This window comes from Elgaria multicarinata, chromosome 5 (genome assembly GCF_023053635.1).
Source record: "Elgaria multicarinata webbii isolate HBS135686 ecotype San Diego chromosome 5, rElgMul1.1.pri, whole genome shotgun sequence".
Classification (NCBI taxonomy): domain Eukaryota; kingdom Metazoa; phylum Chordata; class Lepidosauria; order Squamata; family Anguidae; genus Elgaria; species Elgaria multicarinata.
This window is the reverse complement of record NC_086175.1, coordinates 33,198,385-33,220,705: the sequence shown is the minus strand read 5'-3', so window position 1 is coordinate 33,220,705 and position 22,321 is coordinate 33,198,385. Positions and strand designations below refer to the sequence as shown.

At 41.1% G+C, this 22,321-nt stretch overlaps 1 protein-coding gene across 1 annotated transcript in view; it reads right to left on the bottom strand.

Moving 5' to 3' along the window:
- IPO5 (importin 5) overlaps positions 1–15,852 on the bottom strand; it is a 36,346-nt gene extending 20,494 nt beyond the window's left edge. The window contains exons 1-9 of the mRNA XM_063126079.1: positions 15,718–15,852; positions 11,507–11,587; positions 9,073–9,265; positions 8,039–8,141; positions 7,200–7,296; positions 4,855–4,959; positions 3,145–3,267; positions 2,930–3,050; positions 1,451–1,538 (exon numbers count right to left, since the gene is read on the bottom strand). Of these exons, the coding sequence (XP_062982149.1) occupies positions 1,451–1,538; positions 2,930–3,050; positions 3,145–3,267; positions 4,855–4,959; positions 7,200–7,296; positions 8,039–8,141; positions 9,073–9,265; positions 11,507–11,587; positions 15,718–15,819 (1,013 nt within the window). The 5' untranslated portion in view covers positions 15,820–15,852. The remainder of the gene's footprint in view (positions 1–1,450; positions 1,539–2,929; positions 3,051–3,144; positions 3,268–4,854; positions 4,960–7,199; positions 7,297–8,038; positions 8,142–9,072; positions 9,266–11,506; positions 11,588–15,717) is intronic.
- Positions 15,853–22,321: the final 6,469 nt, after the last annotated feature.

The window sequence follows — 22,321 nt, the reverse complement described above, 5'->3', positions numbered from 1 at the left end:
ATTTGTATTCATGACCTTAATATGATCAAGTTTATCAAACCATTTAAAATGTTAAATTTTGTACCCTCTACTAGGGGATCATACACTGCATTGCCCATGGGCTACCATTTGCCAGAAGATGATAGCCAGTTGTCTCTCTCTGCTGATGGAAGGCTCTTTGATCCAACAGACTTCTATAAGCAGAAGTGGAGGGAAGAAAAACAATTTTCACTAATTTCCCCTTTCTTTGCAGTTCCCCACCCCTGGAATCTGTTCCAGAGAGTTGGGAGTGAACCTTTGGTACCATGTGGGAGATGGTGCTAGGGGCTTCAAGACAAAGAGAGAAATTGACTTACAACCATAGTCATACAACTTCTGAAAGCAAGAGCTATGACTGAGAAGGAATAGGGCTCGAAAATGATAGAGGAACTAATTTTTTTAAGAATTCTGGAAGCACCCAGTAGAAGTGCAGCAACTGGATTTTTAGTTATGAAGATGTAATCATTATCGCCTCAGATTCCAACAACAGTACACAGGCTTTCATCCCCAATCCAGCTGCAACCCCCTTGCACCCTCTGCAATATAATGTGTGTGGAGCTGCAGCTTGTGAGGATGGAGAGAAGAACCATTAGAAACTGACAAAGTCCTCCCCACTGGCACAAGCAGAAGCATCATTCACTCATGCATGGGGCACTTTGAATTCAAATTTTAATAAATGAGATATAGGATTGAAGATCTCTATCGGCAGGTGTTCCTCATGCAATTTTTCTTTAGAATGCTCTCACTGCATTTTCTGTTTTGTGAGGAAGGATTCTCCCTCCATAATGTTACCCTAGACACCATTATTTTCATTTTAATCAGCCTTATAATCTAAGGCGTGGGGGGGGGGGGGGAGAACCTCAGGCTTGGGGGCCAAATCCGTCCCTCCATGGTTTCTCAGAAGGCCATGGCCACTTCCCTGGCCCCACCTCCGTTCCCAACCACCGATTATTTGGAGTTTTCCAGGTTTTCATGCAGCACCCCCCCCACATCCTAAAGACTGACATGCCTCTTCTTAGGCTCAATTATTGGCAGTAAGAGCTTTAAGCTACAATATGCTGGCATTTTGGGTCTTTTGGGCGCTACCCCCCTTTTTCTTTCGCCCATGACCCCTACTGGAATGTGGTTCCAAGAAAAAGAATCTTTGAAAACGATTCTGCACCCCTGATCTAAGGCTGTTTGTGTACCATGCTGGCCCCCATTTGATTACGTCCTAAGAATAAGAGGCTGCTGTTGCATGGAGGTGCCATTTGTGACAGACATGCAACTATATTTCCGCAGTGGCAATGGGTCCAAAACTTGCTGCTCCCATTGCAAGAACTGTGGTAGTTTCAACAATAGTTGAAAAAAAGCTGCATCTCTGCAAAAGCACAGCCTGGAAAAGAGTGATGCATTTTCAGTACCTTTAAAAACAAAAAAAAAGCTTTTTTACCTATCAAAGTCATCATCTTCCAATTCATCAGCATTTGCCCAATCTTCATCTTCTTCTAGGTCAACCATCATTGTTAACATCTGAGGAACTAAAGAAATTAAACATTGCTAATGTACAAGATACTGTCTAACAGCAATCTGAATGCTAATAAAATCCACAGCAAATCCCAGTAGAACCCATGAAGTAATACACATTTAGACATTTTTCATCCTGCCACACACAACACGTATTAAAAGTATATTTTTGAATTGTGAAACACTGTTGCCCAGTTATATACTTTTATATAGCTTTGCTAATGTTGGCATTTTAGCCAATTAGTTATTCCAATTGCTCTACCCACAAACACTGATTTTTATTAATCTGTTAACACAAAGACGTGGCATATATAGAATTACAAAAAGGATGAGAACAGGCGTAATATTCCCAGATTGGAAGAACCTTGCAGGCTCACACCCTCCTACCCACACCTCCATCCTTTTCCCATGTGAATTCTTTTCTCCCTTCCATTTTCAGCACTAATTATGGTGCAGTGTTACGTCTGCTCATGACTACTTTTAAAACAGTGTTTAAGACCAGGCTTTAAACTAAGCTGTGTGTAAAGTTAACCTCAATTCGTACAAAATGAGTCAGGGAAATGTCATATTCATACTGCACTTAAGTGTCTATCAAATTGAATCAAAACCTATTAAGCATTCTATTGCCTGGTTTAAACAGGCATCAATTCTTACTCTATTGTGCTAAATATTCAGAATGGCAATTAAATTTTTATTATTGATTTTTTATTTTTCAACTTCATACAAAAATGTTTTAAAAGATACATACTCATGTGTATCATTCATCAGTATACAGTATTTATAAGAGTTAATAACATATAAGTATAACACTATATCATAACTATAATCTGTTCATATAAATAACCCTAAACAATGTTCTCTTACAGCTACATTACCTACATCCAAGAGATTCCTACTCCTGGCTTTACTGTAGTTTTTTCCAATACACAACTGTATAAAATGAGTGCATATTTCAAAGAATATATTATATAATATTATCCCTCCATTAATATAAACTGGTCAGTTTATGCATCTAGAGTGGCTACCCATTTATCTAATTTTCATCAGCATTTGTATACATTATTTAGCATATAATATCCATTGTAATTTTAAAAGTGTTATGTTTTTATTTTCTTTTTACTGCCTTGCACAGGTGATGAATGCACAGTTCCATTTCTGGATCTAAATTGGGCCTGCAAGGTTGGCGCACTTTAAAAAATGCTGTCTTTGGAGGGGGAAGGGTTCAGCTTCCCCACCTGCTAAACAGCTGATCAGGAGGAGTTTGGCTTTTAAAAACATTTCTGCCCACACTGTGCTAGTCCAGAGCATGTGTATTTTAGCTAACTTGCAATTCCATTATATGTGTTTACCTCCTGTTTTAATTTTAACTGTGAAGAAAAATAACCAAAGAAAATAGTTTACTTACTAGCTTGTGCAACGATGTTGATATGCCTTCTCAGCATAGCAGCAGCAGTTTCCGATAATGTAACTATTACTTCAAGGGCCAGTTGCCGTTGCATGTTATTGAGACTAGTATCTGCACACAACTGAAATTAAAAAAAAAATTAAGTACAACATAAAAGACTAGACTGGATATCTAACAAATCAAAACTTGAACTGAAGTAGGAGCTTCGAACTTACTTTCAAACTCAGTTGTAATGTGGGTTCTAAGTGTGGCCGTAAATATTTTGGAACTGTATCTGCAATTTCTACAAGAGACTTTAGGACCGAATCATCATTTTGGTAACAGGAGTCATTTACGGCCTAAAAGAGAATTAAGTTAATGTATTTCAATTGTAATTTATACTCAGAGTCATGCTCTACATTACGAAGACTTGCTTCATGTTTAAAGATACTGCACCTGGAGAACTCAAAAGCTTGCAAATAATTTCAGTGAGCACGTACCTAAGAAAACCTGATCTACTGACCCAGGTTCCTCCTCACCCCGTCACTGGTCTAGTGCAGAAGGAACAAGAAATGTTGCAACTATGATGAGGAAATTAAAAGGGTGCTTCCAAATACCATCCCTCCCAACTTGCAAATAAATTCCCTCTATTTTCAGAGGTTCTTCTGGGGAAAAGCTTATAGAAATCATGATATGAGTGAAAAGACATGCATTTATCTATTTATAGACTCGGGTTATCTATTTCATTTTGGGTTTAATATTAGATCACCTTTGAGCAGAGATTCAGACTATTGTTTCCATCTTGTATGTTAAAATGTAATAAAATGTAGTAACATGTTTTTATCATTTTATAGGGTTAGATCCAACACTGCAGGAATAGATGCCTGCTAGTGTGACAGGACACTCTCCCTTTCTTCTCTCCCTGAAGCACTCCTTGCTGCCCCAAAAATCTGCTCCAGAGAGTTTCCCAGCCCTCCAGAACAGATTTTGAGGGTGTCTGGAGGGCTGGGGAAATCACCCCCCCACCCCCCGCCTGTTCCACTGACAGAACTGCTTCCATTAGTAGAAAGACAGCATTGGATCCAACAGTTTTTGAACATCTGTCTTAACATGAAGACCATGCTTTTGGTCCAATCTATAATAATCAGAGTTGGCAATATATGAAATGGAATATCTTTGTCTTACTCTTGATGGTCCTAATCATCAATATATTTTATCTTGCCTGCTTTTAGTTTCCTGTATTTGCAGACGTGAACATTTCAGAAGTAATTAAGTGAATATGCTGTTGTTTGTTTTAGTTCCTCTTGTTGAAACACATTGAGCTTTTCATGTTCCTCAATATTTGAATAACCCTTTTGAATAGCACCAGCTTGGGAGTTACCTTCTTTTTTTTGTGGCTGACATGAAACAAAGGACAGATGTATTTAAAATGAATGAGTTTTAAACTGAGTATATTTTTGTTATAAACTCCCTCAACTACAAAATGATCCAATTACTAAAATAGTTAAGTATTGACTTGAATATTCAAATGTTGAGATATGATGCTTTAGAGAAGTTTGCCAGTATGGTAATGGAGGATAATACCACCACACAGAGATATTTATTCCTCAATTCTTTTCTGTCATGGAATCCTAGTTATCTCTTTCACAAGTATTCCTAGCATCTGAATGTAGTAACTGACCCTGCACAAGTTCCTGTGCCCTAAGGCTTATTTGCAGAAAGTACAAGAATTGCCAATTCCAGCATTTACAGTATGTTCTTGATTAACCAATGTCTTATATGTAAAAAGCAATGAGTAACTGTAACTACTAGTAATGTGCTGGTGCTCACACTAGAAAGTCATGCATTATTGACATGGAAAACAGCAACATTCTAAGCATTTCAGACATCAAGCCTTGTCTATAGCAGGTAATATGCTTGGAACAACTTCAGAGAAGAGTCTTTACCTGCAAGATTCCAGGAAGCAAGTCCGCAAAATGTTTAAGAAGGGGAGGATTTTGCTCGTTAGCAAGAACAAATGCAGCTGCAGCTCTAGCGGACAATGTCCTGATCTAGAAAAAAATAATTAAAAAATCAGTATAGCACTTCTTGAAATTGCACATGTTAAATGTGCTCTAACTTTGCACACACATCTCTCTCTGCAAATCAAACGTTAGTTCCACAGATACATATGCAGATATACAGGCACATAACTGCAGTACTTAAAAGCTTTGTCATGGAGGAGAAAGAGGCCAGCTGATCCTCCTAAAACATACACTAAGAAATGTCCTTAGAAGAAAGCAGCAGCTCTTCCTGAGTTTCCTTCTTTCTATATTGCAGGAATAGGGAACCTACGGCTCATGGACCTAATCTAGTTTATGGAGGTTCTCCATCTGACTCCCTCCCCTTCCCTAAGCCATGCCCATAGAGCCTAGCGGGGAGATGAATCCTTGTTATCTCTGATGAGTCTTTAGAAATAAAAGTAGGGATTGCAGGTTTCCCCTTAGTTTGTTGCTCGCTATCCCAATTGGGAGGGCATGTGGCATGCTAAATACTTCACCCACCCCACATCCTGCCCAATGGGGAAAGGAACACAGTACAGAAGCACTCCTCCACCTGGCGCCTCTACCTTGCATGGGCTTTCCCCAACCTGGAAAAGCCTGAGTTCAGGAAAGCCAAGGAACAGATGACATCAGGGGCATGGTCCCAGCCCTTGTCATTATCTGGCCCATGGAGGAGTCGGTCGTGGTGGTGGTGGGTTATCCACCCTTCCCCAAATAAGTTCCCTAACCCAACTATATCAGACTGGGATGGTGGGAACTGGAGGGATAGTTATCCCATAAACTCCAATGCGGATCAAGAAGGGTCCTCATACAGGGACATTTAACCCACCTAGATATTGGGGAGCAACATTCTGCCCTCCATGGAACTTGTACATGCCTCAGATATGTGATCTCCTCAGGAGTTCATCCCACAGTTTGAGAATATTTTTGCAACTAATGCATGCTTTATTTATTTGTGCCTCACCTTTCCACCAAACGGTGCTCAAAGCAGCTAAAAAGTACAAACTATCAAACACATAGAAACAAAACTCATCAATAAAATTTATAAAAACAACCAGTTGAACAAAAGGCAATGTATTTATAGTAAACATATTTATCAAAGGCTGTCTGAATAAAAACTTATTTGCCTGTGGTGGAAAAAGAAGGTCTAGATGCATGAGAATAACCACTTCCAAAGCCCTCTCTTGAGTTCCCACCAAACATGCTTCAGATGTTGGCAGGGCAGAAAGGGCCTCCCTCTCCCAAGGATCTTGTATGGGGAATATTCTCTTTCTGATAAGATAGTCATAAATTGAGAAGGGCTTTGTAGGTCATAACCAGCACTTTGAATTGTATCCAAAAACGAAACAGTAGCCAGTGAAGCTGTTGTAATATATGAGTCATATGCTCCCTAAATCTGGCCCCAGGCAACAGTCTGAACCAGTTCCCTAACACTCTTCAAAGTTAGCACCACAAGGAATGTGTTACAGTAGTCCAAACAACATGTAACTAAGGGATGTGTTGCTGTGAGTCACTAGATCCAGCATTTCTAGGAAAGGGTGCAATTGGCATACTAGCCTTAGCTGTGCGTAAGCATTACTGGTCACTGACAAAACCTGGACATCAAGGTTCAGGGCTGGATACAGAAGTATACTCCAACTACGAACCCAAGTCTACAAGGAGTGCAACCCTATCCATAACAGATTGAAACCCCTTTTCCTGATTTGCCTTTCTACTGATTAGGACTCTTGTCTGGGTTAAGCTTCAATTTGTTGCCCCCATCCAGCCCAGTACGAACATCAGACACTGATTCAGAACTTGAACAGCTTCCTTGGATTTAGATGAAAAGGAGAGACAGATTTGGGCATCAGGAGCACCTTGGTGACAATGAACCCCCAAATCCTCAAAAGCCCACACATCCTAACCCAGCCATTTCCTGTAGACGCTAAATAGCATGGGGGACAAGATGAAATCCTAAGGGACACCATAGATCAACAGCTCAAATATCAAACAGAAATCTCTCAGTACCACTTTCTGGAACCTCCATAAGGAGGGCTGAAACTATCATAAAAATGCCTCAAATTCCATCCCAGACAAATGGCCCAGGATAACATGGCCAATGGGTATCATTTGTTCAACTAGGGCAGCATGCTTTTATTTCAGACATTTACTTTTCAAAAGCAGAAAAATTCCCAAGATTAAAAAAGAGTTTCTGGTACAAACTCAATCTGATCATGCCCTCAGACAAAACAAAATAGGCCTTGAATTACCGTTGCGTTCTCCTGATCTTGCATACATTGTACCAACATCCTTTTGATGACCTCCAAATAATGTTGCTGTTGATTTCCAAAGATACCAGGAAAGTTCCTAAATGGGCAGTAAAATGTACATTTAAGATCCTTAAAGCCTTTAAATCTTCATGTTGATCATCCACATACATAGACAACTTGAAAGACATATGACAAGTATGTGCAAAGTGTGGAAAGATACTGTATTTTAAAGTAAGTCTTAGAACTTTCTATGTTCAGGGAATATCCCACACAAACATGTGTCAGGGAATTCCTGTAAGCTGAGAGAGGGTTCTGGGAAAAAAAATCTAGGGTTCATACTCAGTTTTCACAGGCAATGGTGAATTACTAGAATTACTGTTGCTGTTTGTCCACAATAATTCATTTCATTGAGGAACCCCTGAAAAGCTTTCCAAGATTCCCTAGAACACAGGGTTTTCTCAGAACAAGGTTTGACAGCCATGTTTTAAGAAATGGAGTTGTATTTAATGGTGGCTTTGCCTTAGTAGAAAATACTCCTTCTTGCTTGTCAGTGCACCAAATTTTCACAAATTCCACTTACTTACTGCTGCAGTCTTCTGCGCCATATCCTATTCTGTTCCAAAGGATCTTCCAAACCTCAGAAATAGCTGGGTGTGTGTGTGGCATAAGTGGATTGGAGCATGTCAGAGAAAATTGGATGCCCTGGACAGAAGTGCTTTCCGCTAAGGCAACGCTACCATTGGGTACAACCCATGGTTTGCATGCGCCAGTAATTTTAAACCATCTGACTTATATGACTATATAAACTATACCAATGTACTAATAAAGAAACAGTATACCAGAAGATATGTAGTGCAGCTTCACGCAGTCCCACATTTTGAGAGCTGACTGAGTCAAACAAGAACTTCAGACCTTCTGGCCATTGGTTATTGCCATCTTCATCTAGAAGAGACAGAATGTGAACATCAAGATTACTTTTCAAAACAGTACCTTGCTAAATTATAACCAAAAGGAAACCACAGCTATAGAGCCAAATCAGAAAAAAGAGTTGATATTGTTCTATAGCAATCTCTTTGAGAGTGATAAACTTTACATTAAAGAACAGAATTATCTTAAAGGGGAAAAAAACTGCCAAATTTTACAGCAGTTCCTTGTAAGCTATTATTTTAAAAGTGGTCACTCTACCAATGTAAAGGGTTATGCACAGAGATGCTCCAGCTAGCCACTGACAGTAACAGGAAATGGTACATAGGAAACATCATCTGCTTATCGTAGTACATACAGGGCTCTGAATTGCTGCAGTCATCAAGGCTGGTACAGTATATCTAAGCATAGTTTTGTCTAGAAACATAAATTTACATTTAAAGTTGAAGATTTTTAATAATTTCATTTTCTGTCTTTATTTCAATACTTAATAGCTGGACCAAAGCATGGTATTTTATGAATATTACCAAAACAAGAACATTCAGAAATAGAGAGGAAGCACTTTCTCCAATATGTTCCTCAACTCTGCCAAGAAGACAATGCTTTGAGTTCTATCCTGTTCTAGGGAAAGATTAGTGAAGGTGCAGAACACATCATTCTCTAATGGCACTCACATTCTAGAATAACGTGCTTGGCCCCATCCTTCTTGGTTTTTCACTAGCAACTGGAAACATTTCTATTTAGGAAGGCTTCTCGAAATTAATAACGTTGACTACTCAAATATGACCACTGTTTCTGAACTATGTTGACTCTACTAGTTATTTGTCCCTTAAAATTAAATTTTAAATACTTGTTTAACTGATTACCTTTTATTGTTTTATTGGAAATTTATGTTATACACTGCTTTCACGCAGAGAGAACAATTAATACAAATAATAAAATAATGTACCTATTAGATTCCTGGCGAGTTCAGCTGCAATATCACAGATTTTTCTCCTCATACTGGACTGTGTTTCCAACTGAATAATCAAGAGCAGTTCACTTTTAATGGCAGTCTGAACTTCAGGGGGTAACGTTGGATAAACTTCCTCAAAAGAAGCTGATAAAAGTCTCCGTAGAAGCACAGCAGCCATTTGTCTAGCCTATTAAGACAGATATACATTAGAATGTTGCTGAGAAAAACAATTTCAAGACAATATATTGCAGTTATATTCTTTGAAATGCTATTTTCCTACACAAAAATCTAGAAGTCGAGCCAAAGTGCTGACTCTGCCACACCTATTTTTGGCATCTTTAGTCATATAGCTATTTTTTCTCCAACTATTTCTCTCCACAGTTGGTATAAGAACTAAACAAGGCAACTGACTCTATGGCAGAAGAACTGTGAACTTAAAAGCATTCAGTAAAGAGCTTCACTAAATTAACCTGCAATACAATGACATTTACAAAGGAACATTATTTGTAAACCGTCTGTAATCCATCCTCATGTTAATATGAAGAAATAAGGTGAATAGGGTGCATTCTAATTCTATATGATTAAAGCACCTACAAAAAGTTAATTAACATTTGAATTAATATTTTAAGCATTTACTGTTTTAGGCAAAGTAGGTAAAATGGCATCTTCCAAAAGAGAAACAACTACAAATTTCAATCAATGGCTTGGAAAGTTGTCAATGGAAACAAACCAAATGTAACTATTAATTACATTTCTATGAACTGAAATGAATTCATACAAGACCCTTAAACGAACATTTTGCAGCATGTTGAAATTTGTGGTGAGTTATAGGGTCAAGGAAAGGAGACGGCTAACACAATCCTACCAAATCAGCAATCAAATTGTAGAAGACCACTAACCTAAAAAACACAGAAGCTGAAAGTGTGGCTGACTGGACATCTCCATTTGTGTAGTGTGGGGACTACCATAACTGTGTTATGTGATGCTGCGCTAGCAAATCATGGTTTGTTAACCATGAACAACCCAGAAAAAGAACCCATGCTTTGTTGTTGGGTTATGAACTCTGTATTGTTTAAACCATGGGTTGCTTTCATGAGTGTACCCAGAACTATGGGTTGTTCATATGCTGCTTCGCCAGGCTACAGAGGCAGTGAGCAAGAGTGGTTTAAAAAACAACACACCATCAACCCTACATACTATTACTACAGCACCACAAACGCATTTGGGATACAGGGAGGGAACAGGTGAATGAGGAAACAAACAACCCAGGGAATGGGGGACCAAACCATGGCTTCTTTGTTCATCTCCCAGATAATCTCTGTGTAGGGCAACAAACCCTGGGTTAAATAAACTACAGGTTAGCATGTATGGACAAGGACACTGTTGCAATAGAAGGATTGAGGACAGACACAGACAAGATATGGTGCCTCCACCTGTCTGTGTGCCAGTATGGTTCATTATATTTTTGTACAGTATATCAACACACGTCCAATTTAATTGATATACACAAATAAGATGCTATGACCTATTGTTTCTTGTGCTTCGACAGTAACAGTTGCTAAGATATCAAGGGAAAGCTACAACCTAATAAACAACCAGGAATGTAAGCATTCAAACTGGCCAGCAAAACTCTTTAAAAAGGTTAATGCAAAAGATGAGGGGAAGACATCATGAGCTGAAGTGCACATCAGTTATTTTTGATTGCTTCGCTATCAGCAACAACTATGAATCCCTCCCCCACAACACTGAGTGTTTAAACCTTCCGGAGTTGAAAGAGCTATTTAAGATGATTGGGAAAAACTAAAGAGAAATTCACTGAAAACAAAATGACTTGGATGCTAAGTTGCTCCTCCATTCATGTAAGGGAGGGAATGGTTTCTACAAACTCCCCCTTCCATAATGTGTGCCCTGCACCATATCTGACACCATTTCCATGGTTCTCCAACCCAAAGGAAAGGATTTTCAGAGAGCACATGAGCCTGCAGAGGAAAGGGGAAGGGGGAATAGCCCTATTCTGTTAATGGAAGGGAAATTAGGATCCAAGCCAGTGGGGTTTAAGGGCAAAACTGCAAACTGTTTGCCACTAAACCAGGAATGGAAGCTTTTAATCTATGTGTAAAACGAGAGATGGGAATGCATAAACCCAAGATTTGTGCCTGCTTGTTCTTATAAAAGTCAACTATGGTCTAGCTTTACATTTGTAGTGTGTACTACAGAGACAGTTTACCAATTATTTGTTCTTTAACATACTGGTAATACCAGTAAGATATTCCTTCTCAGGTGCTATAATTTCAGCTGACAAGATTAAACACAATGCTAATTCACTTTAGTACAACATAAAATAATGCTGCAACTCTGACGTTGCCTTCTTTCATATAAACACTTTGTAGGGGTTATTAGAAATTTCTTGGGGGCGGGGGGAAAATACCTCTTCAGCAACAGTAGTATTTCTCACAGCTTGTAGAAGGAATGTAATCTTAGACTGGCCTGGTATATTCTCATATGTTTCCTATGAAAGAAAAGATAAGAAACAGGTTACCCTTAAAAAAATCATGAGGCATGATATATAACCCCCTTAATATGCTCTTATACTATAATTTAAAAAAATTACTAGAAACCGTACTACAGAAGTACTTGAGTTGAGTTTAAGTTTATTCAGCAAATATGTAGCAACTTTACAAGATACAGAGTTGGATCCAGATTTAGTCATAGCTAGAATAGATCCATTAAAACCAATGGGACTTAGTCAGGACTTCTGGCCCATTGTTTTCAATGAGGCTACTCTTAATATTATTAAATCTGAATCCAACCCAAAGTATTTCCACTATCAAAGGTCAAACTTTAAGAAACAATTATAAACAGGAAGGCAATCCTTAATTCACAAAGAGAACCTAAAGTCTATGAATCAAGAAGCTAACCAAAGATTTTTTTTTACCACAGAGAAGAAAACATAGAAAATTCTTAGTTATGGATTGTATCCAACTGAGTCCTTCCAATGAACTGACATTGCACTATCCTTTTTATTTCTCAATTTCTAAACCAATAAGCCCCTTGCTCATAAAACTCATGGATATGTGTAGCAGTTATTAATAAAAACACAAATATCAGTTTTATTTCCTTTTATTTAATCCTATTCAAGTCTATTTCATGTCTGGATAGCAGTTTAAATCAAGCTTCCTTTAAAAAAATGTAAATCTAAATAAAAATTTGAAAGCTTGTTTCACCATTTATAGAGTAAGATAACATTATCAACACCTCTATAGAAGATATCAGCAGTTGCTGTGTTCTTAACTCTGGAGCTGATCTGTCACCGAGCTCTAATTATTATATCCTATAAAGTATCGCCTGTTACTCTTCCAGTTCTTTAGAGCAAGAGCCAACTATAACTTTCCACTTATTCCTCTTAGCTGCCTTCCAGTTCTCTCAACATTAGAAATGGGATTTTTTTATTGGTTGGAAATGGCTAAAAGAAATGATTCTCAATATTCCCTACATCAGGTAAATAATAGCTATATTGTGCTTTTAATATAGGCTACCATTATTTTTATTTTATTTTTTTAAAAGCCCTTTACACAACCTGATAAGACACCTCTCTTGCATAAAGTCCAATATTTGATCAACTGTTGATATGCAAGTTTTCAAAGTCAAATGGAACGCAAGCCAAATGCTGGCAACCTTCCTCTGTATGAGTATCTGATAGGTCAAGTAAACTATAATCAAGATCAAGTAGTGCCTACACTTTCATAATTTATTGAAGACTAATGAACTTTTGTAGTAATGAAAACTAATGAACTTCTGTAGTATAGTTTGGTAACTTCATGGACAACGATCAATGATTTATGTTTCACTCATACGAAGGTGGCTGGTGAGATGTTGCTGGCTCCTACATGGTGACAGAAGGATGAGGAGAATTTCCTTCCTTTCTGGTGCTGGTGGGTGGTGCTACAGCCCAGAACTTGTTAGTCAGAAGTGGGCAATTTCTGGCCCTCCAAATGTTTTGGCTTACAACTTCAATTTCCACTTCCCATTGGCTATGCTGATGGGAATTGTAGGTCAAAACATCTGGGGGGCCACAAGTTGCCTATCCTTGATATAAGTGCATGGTTGCTAAGTGGGCAGTTCAATCCTGATGTCAGTTACAACCTGTGCCAAAACAAAATCAATTATCCATTCAGTAACTACATACTTGTACCAATTGGTTCAGAGTATGGCACCCCTACCTCCCAGTGTCAAATAGGGCAGATTCTCCTCCAAACTGCCTTGCACTGGTCGCCAGTGATTTTGCCTAGCAAACTGCCGCGCTGAGTGTTGAAAATCCTTACCAATTTGGAATTCCTAGATTCCACTTCTCAGGTTTATGACTTTATAACTACAAGGTAGTAGGTTGGATCTACTACAATAGATGCTTCTGGGAAGCCTGCAAAGGCAGCGAGGCAACAATCCTTGGTGTCCAATATTTGGCATTCAGAGATATGTAGCCTCTGAACATAGACAAATAAACAACTGATCAACGACCTCCAACCTACCACAATACACTAGAAACTGGACACTATCACAGTTGGCAATATTTATTTATTTATACCGCCCAATAGCCGGAGCTCTCTGGGCGGTTCACAATATTCCCAACAGCTGTTATCTTATTTGCATGCAAATAATGTAACTTTCATAAGATATGCCAATTAGGTGCAGCTTTTTTTTCAGAGGCCATAGAACTGGCCACAGTACTTGTGGCTCAAAGGAGAAAGTACTCAAATTCTCTATTTGCTTCTTCTCTCATCCATCATAATACATGCATGCATGCTATACTGCTTCACAGTACCTAAATTGATTGTGCTGATATGTACAACTTTGATTTTTAATGTGGATATCATGTGTCAAGTACAGAAAGAAAAATAATCAAGACTATACTGTTTTATATTAGGGTATTGAAAGCAGCTTTTTTTAAAAAAAACCTCCACAATTGTTCATAGTCAAAGAATGTGCTGAACTCTGCTGACCGCTCCAGTGATGTAAGTGATAAAGCCCTGGAGCAGCCATCCAATGAGAAAATGCTAAGCCAGACACTGGCATTTATTTCAATGGCAGAGAGATTCCCTACTAAGTTTTACAATAAAGAATGTAAAGCACTCCTGCGGGTGGGAAGAAAGCATTATCCTAATTTACTAATTACAGGGAAATCCTGTAGTTCTGAGTTTTAGCTAATAATGAGAAGCGTACAATAGATGGGGGGAGAGCTTCATTCAGTACAAATTAAACACCGAAGACACATCATAGATTAGAAACAAAAAGTTTAAGACTCTGATTATTCCACAATTCAGGCGCCAAGATCTCTTAAGCATAGAAATGAGGTTTACATTCCTCTGGCCATACCAAACCGGGGGGGGGGGGGGGGGGAAGGGAAAAGAACACATTCCAATTTTAAGAATCTCTCACTGGTTACCATGCAGCAGGTTGACTAAAATGTGGCTGTAATACTCATTCTTCTTCAGATTTGCCCCACATCCCCATAGATCCACCCAGGGTCTTAGGAGAGGGAAATCAGAATAGCCCCCCTTCCTAGGAGTGTCAGAGTTCCCAAGTACAGTGCATGTATACCTAAACAAGCGACTGCCAAAACAAAGATGAACACAAATGACTGAGAAAATTCTTTTGCCTGTCATCATAGTGGTTTTCTATATCTACACATATTAATGAGTTTTCTGTATGTTGGTAATATATCATAAACTACGGTACTAAAACTACTGTCCAATAACCCTCTATTTCCCACCCACTCCCGTCCCAGTAAATGAAAGGGGGAAGGGGGTGGGACAGATACATCAGGTATTCCTACTGAACATTTCCCAAGAGGAAAAGGGAGCAGGACCCTCCCGTTGCATTTGGCAAGACCTGATAAGGACACCAACTTTGGGTGTCGAAGTCCACCAGCAGATCAGGGTCGAGGTGGACGATCAGAAGTTTTGCCTACCAGCACATCGGTTTTCTTCATCTACGTATTTTACCATATGAAACTACTTTATCATGCGAGTACTTCAACTACAGTCGAATAAAGATGGAATGGTGACTATGACAAAAGAGGGGCAGTGGGGAGAAGACAAATAGCAGCGACTAATACCAAAGAGGACCGGGGTGGGGGGGGGGGGCAGGGGAGAGCAGAAATCAGGGGCAAAACAAGGGAGAAAGAAACCAGGGATGTGAGAGGGAAAAGGTCAGGACTTCCCAGGCATGGATCGGGGGAACCCCTGAAAGGCCTATGCTGGAGCAGGAGAAAGCGCTTGGGCGCCTCAAGCATGGGAACCGCGGCGGGGAGGGGGGCAGAGAGCAGCTGGGGGGGGGGAAGAGATGGGGCAGAAGGAGAAGCCGCTGGCCAGGCGGGGCGGCGGGGTGGGCTTTGTGGGGAGGCAGAGGCGGTTGGCGTCAGGACGCCCAGCCCTGCTCTTAATTCCCGGCCAACGGCTTTAACGGCCGCCGGCCTGGCTCGGAGATCGTGCCAGAGCACGTGGGGTCCATGAGGGCCCCACACAAGGCGGAGGGAGGCGGCGGCCGCTGACAGGGCAAGGCCGGGTCGGGATCGCGCGTGCGGCGAGGCAGGAGCCGGGGGAGAGAGGGGGGGAGGAGGAGGAATGCGAATCCGCGAGTCACCTCGGCCTGCTTGCGGACGACGTTGTCCGGGCTGAGGAGGTTGCCCAGGAGAAGATAGAACTGCTGCTGCTCCTGCTCCGCTGCCGCCGCCGCCGCCGCCATGGCTGCCGAAGAGAGAGAGGCCAGGAGGAGGAGGGAGGAGGAGGAGGAGGGGACTCCAGGCCGCGCTCCGACCAAAGGGAGGCGGAGCCGCCGCCGCCGCCGCCGCGCTCCTGTGAGTTTCTCCCCACCCTCCTGACCAGACAAACCCCCCTCCTGCCGGCGCCGGGATGCCGCTCCCCCATTGGCTGCGCTGGGCAACGCGGCTCCCGTCCGATTGGGCGGCGGTCGCCCCGTCTTTGTGATAGGGCGGGGAGATCCCATTGTGAAGTCACTTCCCTCGCTTGCCCGGGTGACTCCGTCTGCTTTTCTCCCTTGGGGATGCAGAGGGAGGGAGGGATTATTAGGCGAGCTAAACATCCATTGGTAGGAGGCTCTGACAGCGGCTTCTTGAATGGGCGGGAAAAACGTCGGGTGGTAAAGGGGGGGAGGAGGGAAATAGAGAGGGGGTGGGTAGGAAAACGCGGGAGATTGTAAGGTGACTCCCTGCTGGGAGGGGGTCGGCGCATTAAAAAGGAGCGTGCGAGCGCGCTCTGCTCCTGGTCTTTCCACCTTTATTGGGCTGAGCGGGTGCGTCGCGTTCTTCCCCTCCCTGCATAGGACTCGTGTGCTGAGAATGACGCGTGAGAAGATACTGCTGGAGGAGCTTCCTTGGATCTCGCTTCCACACCTAATGCGCTACCGCTGTCTCTGTGGGCATGTCTACACCAGCCGTTTATCCCGGGATCATCCCTGTGTATGCAAATGACACACTTAGGCCTTAGCTAGACCTAAGGTTTATCCCGGGATCATCCCTGTGCACGCAAATGACACACGGGATCCCAGGAGCAGGCAGGGACGACCCCCAGATAAACCTTAGGGCAGAATCTACACCACTGCTTATAACGGTCTATAATGATTATGACAACTGTTCAGTCCCAGGACACATTACATATACCGTTTTCATAACGTTTTTAAAGTGTTATATCCTGCTTGGGTCTAGCTAAGGCCAGGGGATCGAGGGAGCAGGCAGGAATGATCCCTCCATTTTCCTGGGATAATCCTTAGGTGTAGAAAGGGCCTGTGTCTCAGAGTGTTCATCTGCTGCAGGAAAAAACGACAAAGAGTCTTGTGCCACTTCAAAGAGCAGCCCATTGGTTTTGGCATACGCTTTCGTGGACAATTTCGACTTCATCATAAGTGTGAAATATTCGCCTCAAGTTATTGTAATTCTATTTCGTCTGTTTATATTAGCCCTGTTTTCCTGTTCCTCTCCCCGGTGAAGCGCTGCTGCCTTTTGCCTAATTGGAGGTGGGCCCAAAATGTATTGGTGGGGCCTGTTCTGTTACAGTGTTGAACGATTCTGTGCTTGACCGCCCCCCACCCCCGAAGTTAAGAATAGGACTTAATTCTGAGTAAACACGTAAAATATTGCTGCTGTAAACATCTGAGTATGCTGCGATGCATCTTGACTCTATTGTGCATATGTGTTTACATGGATATAAATTACTATTGGTGTGCTGATTCCATAATATTACCTTTCAAATAAAATTAATATAATTAGACCAAGTCATGCCATTTGTCTATTTAGTTCCCCCTCTGACCTTACCTGGAGATACACATATAACAAACATGTACCTGAAATGATGGGTCAAATCATGTGACCAAATGTGTTTGGGTTGCACTTGTTTTTCAGCTAGTACAACCAACTTTTTGTGAACATGTATGTGTTTCTTTTGTCTGTCTTGAGGAAACTCATTTTACAGTTCAATCCTATGCATATAAAGACAAATAAGTCCTCTAACTCCCAGCTGGGAGTTGTAGGACTTTTTCTGTCTAAAACTGCAAAGAGTTGTGCCCTTAACGAAGTTATTACGGTCAGTTTTATTGACACAGCTTGCTTCCAATACCAACCCAGGACAGGCTGTTGTAGAGCTCCATCACACCAGCGATTTATCACGCTCTTGCCATGCCTGGTATGTGTTTTTGCAGCGCGGTACTCATGATGTCATACCTGCCCTATACTCATCTCACCTCTTCCCTTTTCTGTCTTACTTTGGAATGCAGAAAGTCCAGTTTTTCCTCCTCCATGCGCAATAAAGCTGCTGCTTCATCTTGTGTATTGCTGTCCTTGCGCTATATTGGACCATCCCATTTTTTGTTGGGGGCGTGTGTGTCAAAGGGCAGTCTCACTGACGAGAGGAGGGTGGGGAAAGAGCATCCAACAACCACGGAGAAGTTTATTTTAATATTGTATTTTAATGTGAACTGCTGAGAGATTCAGCAGTATATAAATGTTACAAATAAATAAAATAAACAGATTACATTTTCTAGAAAATAAGAATTTAATGTTTTGCAATTGGCATGGCACACACTGTATAAAAGGCCTAATGCACCTGAAGGGGGTAATCCTCAGTCAAACATGCTGTAGTCACTGACAAATTCTCTACACTGTAGAGAATTTGTCAGTGAACTGTTGCTGATGGAGTTGACTGAGGAATGCAGCAATCCATAATGACGAAACACCACAGTTCTATTGCATTGCAAGAACACTTTCTCAATGTGACTATATTTCTGGCTTCCAGAAGTCTTGCATTTGGGACTCAATCTCAGAAAATAGGAGAACCACACAATGGGAATTTGTGTTTTCTTGCCGTTCTTTGGAAATAGACCCATTATTACTTGACCATGTAGAAACAATAACTCTCTCTCTCTCTCTCTCTCTCACACACACACACACTATGTATCTTATAAAATTCAGAATGGGTTTCACAAATTTTTGGAAAGCATGTGTTAAAGATTGTACTTCCTAAAAGAGCAGAGGCCATATATTTCCCCCTAATATATGATGCTACTCCTGACTTTTCATGTGTGGAGCAGAATGTTCTTATTTTTCATTATGTCCATAGAAATGTGGAAAAAGAAGCATGGGCTATCAAGGAGAGAATCACTGAGTTTTTTTTTAACTTAATCAAAAGATAGAAAATTCCAGTATTGATACTTCTAAGACTACAGGATCATGGTGTGGATTGCAGAGAGCAGGGACTTGACAGAGGGCAGGGACCTGACATGGCTGCAGCAATGGCTGGAAAGTAAAAAGTTCAAGCTGTCATGATTCCAAGCCCTCCCACTGAAATGTGAGATGACGAAGAGATCTGCTGTGCAATTCGCAAAGTATTCAGTAAAAAAATCACCTCTTCACACTTGAAGCAACTGTGAAGGCTAGCAGCTATCCTCTAACAAAGCAAGGCAGTTGCCTATCAACTAAATGGACAGTTTCTTGCCATGGCCAACAGGCTTTTACTGGAACTGGACTCCTCTTGACCAACTTCTTATGTGCAGCTAGTCTGGCAGATTGCCTCTCACCTCATCTCAACTCTATCCACTTGATCATGCAATGGACTACGGGATTTGTCAATTCTGATGCTCCCTCCCCCTCCTACAAAGGCTGAGTTCCTGGGGGAGGGGGGAAGACAATTTCTGAACCTAGGCCTCCTGTTCGATAAGCTCGTGGGAAGATTTCCCCCTGACTCCTTGGGAGTCTTGTGGAAATTCCTTCTCTACTCCCTGTCTTGGCTGGGAGTTTGATTCAGCATCTGCCTCTGAGTTTGATTCAGCATCTGAAACCAAACCAGAACGCCTGGGCTCCATCCTGGTATAAGCCTGCATTCAAGAATATGATCCAGCTGCTATATTTTCACCTTGTGGGGTACATTCATTAAAACTTGTTGATGTACACCAGTGGTGGGGAGCCTGTGGCTCTCCAGATGTTGGACTTCAACTCCCATCAACATTGTCATAACTGGCATTGGCTGTGCCGGCTTGGGCTGATAGAGTTGGAGTTCAACAATATCTGGAGGGCCACAGGTTCCTCACTCTGGTGTATCTGCTGCAGTATACTATCCTGAAATTATGACCTTCTTTGTTTAAATTCCATGTATATTTGCTGGAAGCCCTAATAGGTGGAATGCATTGACTTAAAATGCTAGATGTTTACTACATCATTGGATACTCAATGGAGTGCAAGAATACATACTATTCACCCATTTGCCAAACACCTTCCCAGCGTAATTAATGCTCTGAAAGAATTAATTTCAGTTTCAGTTGAGATGCTAGCATATGAACCGTGCAAGAAGCAGTTGGCCTACTAGAGATGTTTTTCTTCTTCTTTCAAAGCAATAACTCCTACAACATTTTGGATATATGTTTCGGAGCGTTTTGACAAGCAGAATTTAGTTCTGCAGTCATGGGCAGTTTCTCTTCAAATTGGCTTTGAGAGCATCAAGGAACTTTCTGCAAAAATTATTATTTGAAGGAATAGTGGGTCATTATGCTCTCAGAAGCTGTAGCCAGCAAATTTGGTATTCCAACGCATCTCAAAGGGAAAGGACATAGCACATCCTGGAGACAAGTTCATCCTGAAATGATCCTGAACATCAACAACATGAAGTAGAGTTTGAATTTGAAAGAAATGTTTCTTGTTGCAGTAGACCACTTCAGTTCTGAGCTTGAGTTCCAATTCCAGGCCGTGGGAGAAAACTGTAAGGGTTTGACACTATTCTTAGAATTTAGAAGGATGAGTGAGGAAGAGAAATTGGAATGCTACAATTCTGGGATTGTGAAGTATTTGTATTGCTACTGGCCATGGCTAATGAACCAGAGATATAGGCCTTAGCTAGACCTACCTACCTGACTGCACATTTTGAGGATTTTCAGACAGGTGGGAAATTGCGTTTCCTTGCTGTCTCTCTGCTTCCTGAATCTCTTCCGCAATAGGGACAAGCAGAATCACTTGGTGAAGAAATCAGTGACCATGTGGCCCCTCAGTTTAGTGGGACAGCGCCATCTAGTGGGTGTTTTAATAGCACAACTCCTGCAAAAATATCGCTATAGCTCAGAATAGTCGGGGTTTCAGGGTCTTATTTTGTGACAGAAAAAAGGAACAGAAGGAGGAGATGCACAGGAGGACTACGTCATCATCCAAATGATCTATGAACATTTTTGAGTGACTAGTCATGAACATGCTATAACGCTCATCTGAAGAAGCCCATTGCAAAAGCCAATGAAGTTGGCTTCTCAGGAGGGCTGATGTAAGTGTCAACATTTACTTCTAAATGTCAACATTTAACAGGATAACAATGGTAAATGTCCAAAAGCAAGCCTGGCACAATTGGTTCTGATGATTACTAGTAGACATCAAGAATTCCCTTGAACCAGTTAGGTGACCATATTTTATTTTCATTTCCATAATTTGCTCTAACAAGGGAGACGAGAATATCCAGATTTATGTGGAAATTAATTGCTTTTCAGACTTTTCTGTTAGTCTTAAATCTTTATTTAAAAGCATTAAAAGTATACATAGGTGACTTGAATACTGTACAACATATATAATAAAAGAAGGGTATAAAATCCGCTCTCCCCTCCTCCACCCCGTGCTGCTGCATCTGCGTCTGTAATATTAGAACAGACACATCTTGTGGGTGCTTCCGGAAGAGGCTTTTATTGCTCCATTACCCTGCCTCATTTACAGAATTTCACAGGAGGTCCAAATAGTTTTGTCTTCCACTCAGAACCCTCCTGTGTTTTCCCACACCTTCTTCCATCCTTACTGTGTCAAATCCGTTAAGGAAAAAAAATTGCTACATAATACCTTTGGGTTGTACCTGTCCTAATGCTTTAAACCCACTAATGCAGTGGGGCCCTGCTTTAGCCTTGCACAGGCATACAGAGGAGAAGAAATAATACCAGAGCAATCATCCAGACATTTTTGTTCAATGAACAGTAAAAGGGAGCAATCCTATGCCCCCTAGACATTTTCTGAGGAGCCATAGAATACTGGAGATTTCCTAGGACTGCAAAAAGGGGATTGTGAAGCTGGCAACAACACATGGCTGTGGGCAGCATTTGGCTTGAGTCAATCATAAATTGTGCAGACCAAAGTCAGGAACAGAGGGCTTCTTTAGGTTAAGGGGAAATCACATTGCCTTATCGGGGCTTTGTTTCCTGTTTCTCTTGCATAATTGAAATGAGCTGCATTACATGGGAGGAGAGGGGCGACCATGTGGTCTGTAATTGAAAACTTCCCCTCCTATCAGGGCTCATAGCTTTGAATGGGACAGCACCCTCTAGTGGGTGTGTTGTAGTGCAACTTCGGCTACACATGTTAGAAAATCCCACAATATTTCAGAAGAATCGGAATATCCAAGTTTTATTTTATATAGTATAATCCTAATAATGGGAAAGAAAAATCTCAGTTAGCTAAACCTAGACCAGATCTACACCTTGTATCAAATCATTATGATCCTATGACGGCAACACTATGCACATTTATACTTTGTAGGACACACAATGGCACATTTATACTTTGTAGGACACACAATGACATATGTTGAAGTATTTTGGATAATGTGGAATAAAAAGCAGGAAATGTATAATGTGCCCCAACAGTTATCAGTGCTCTTCAATACTGCTATGAAGCAGTAGTGTAGATCTAGCCCTAGACTAGAGTCCTTGGATATTCCAAGCC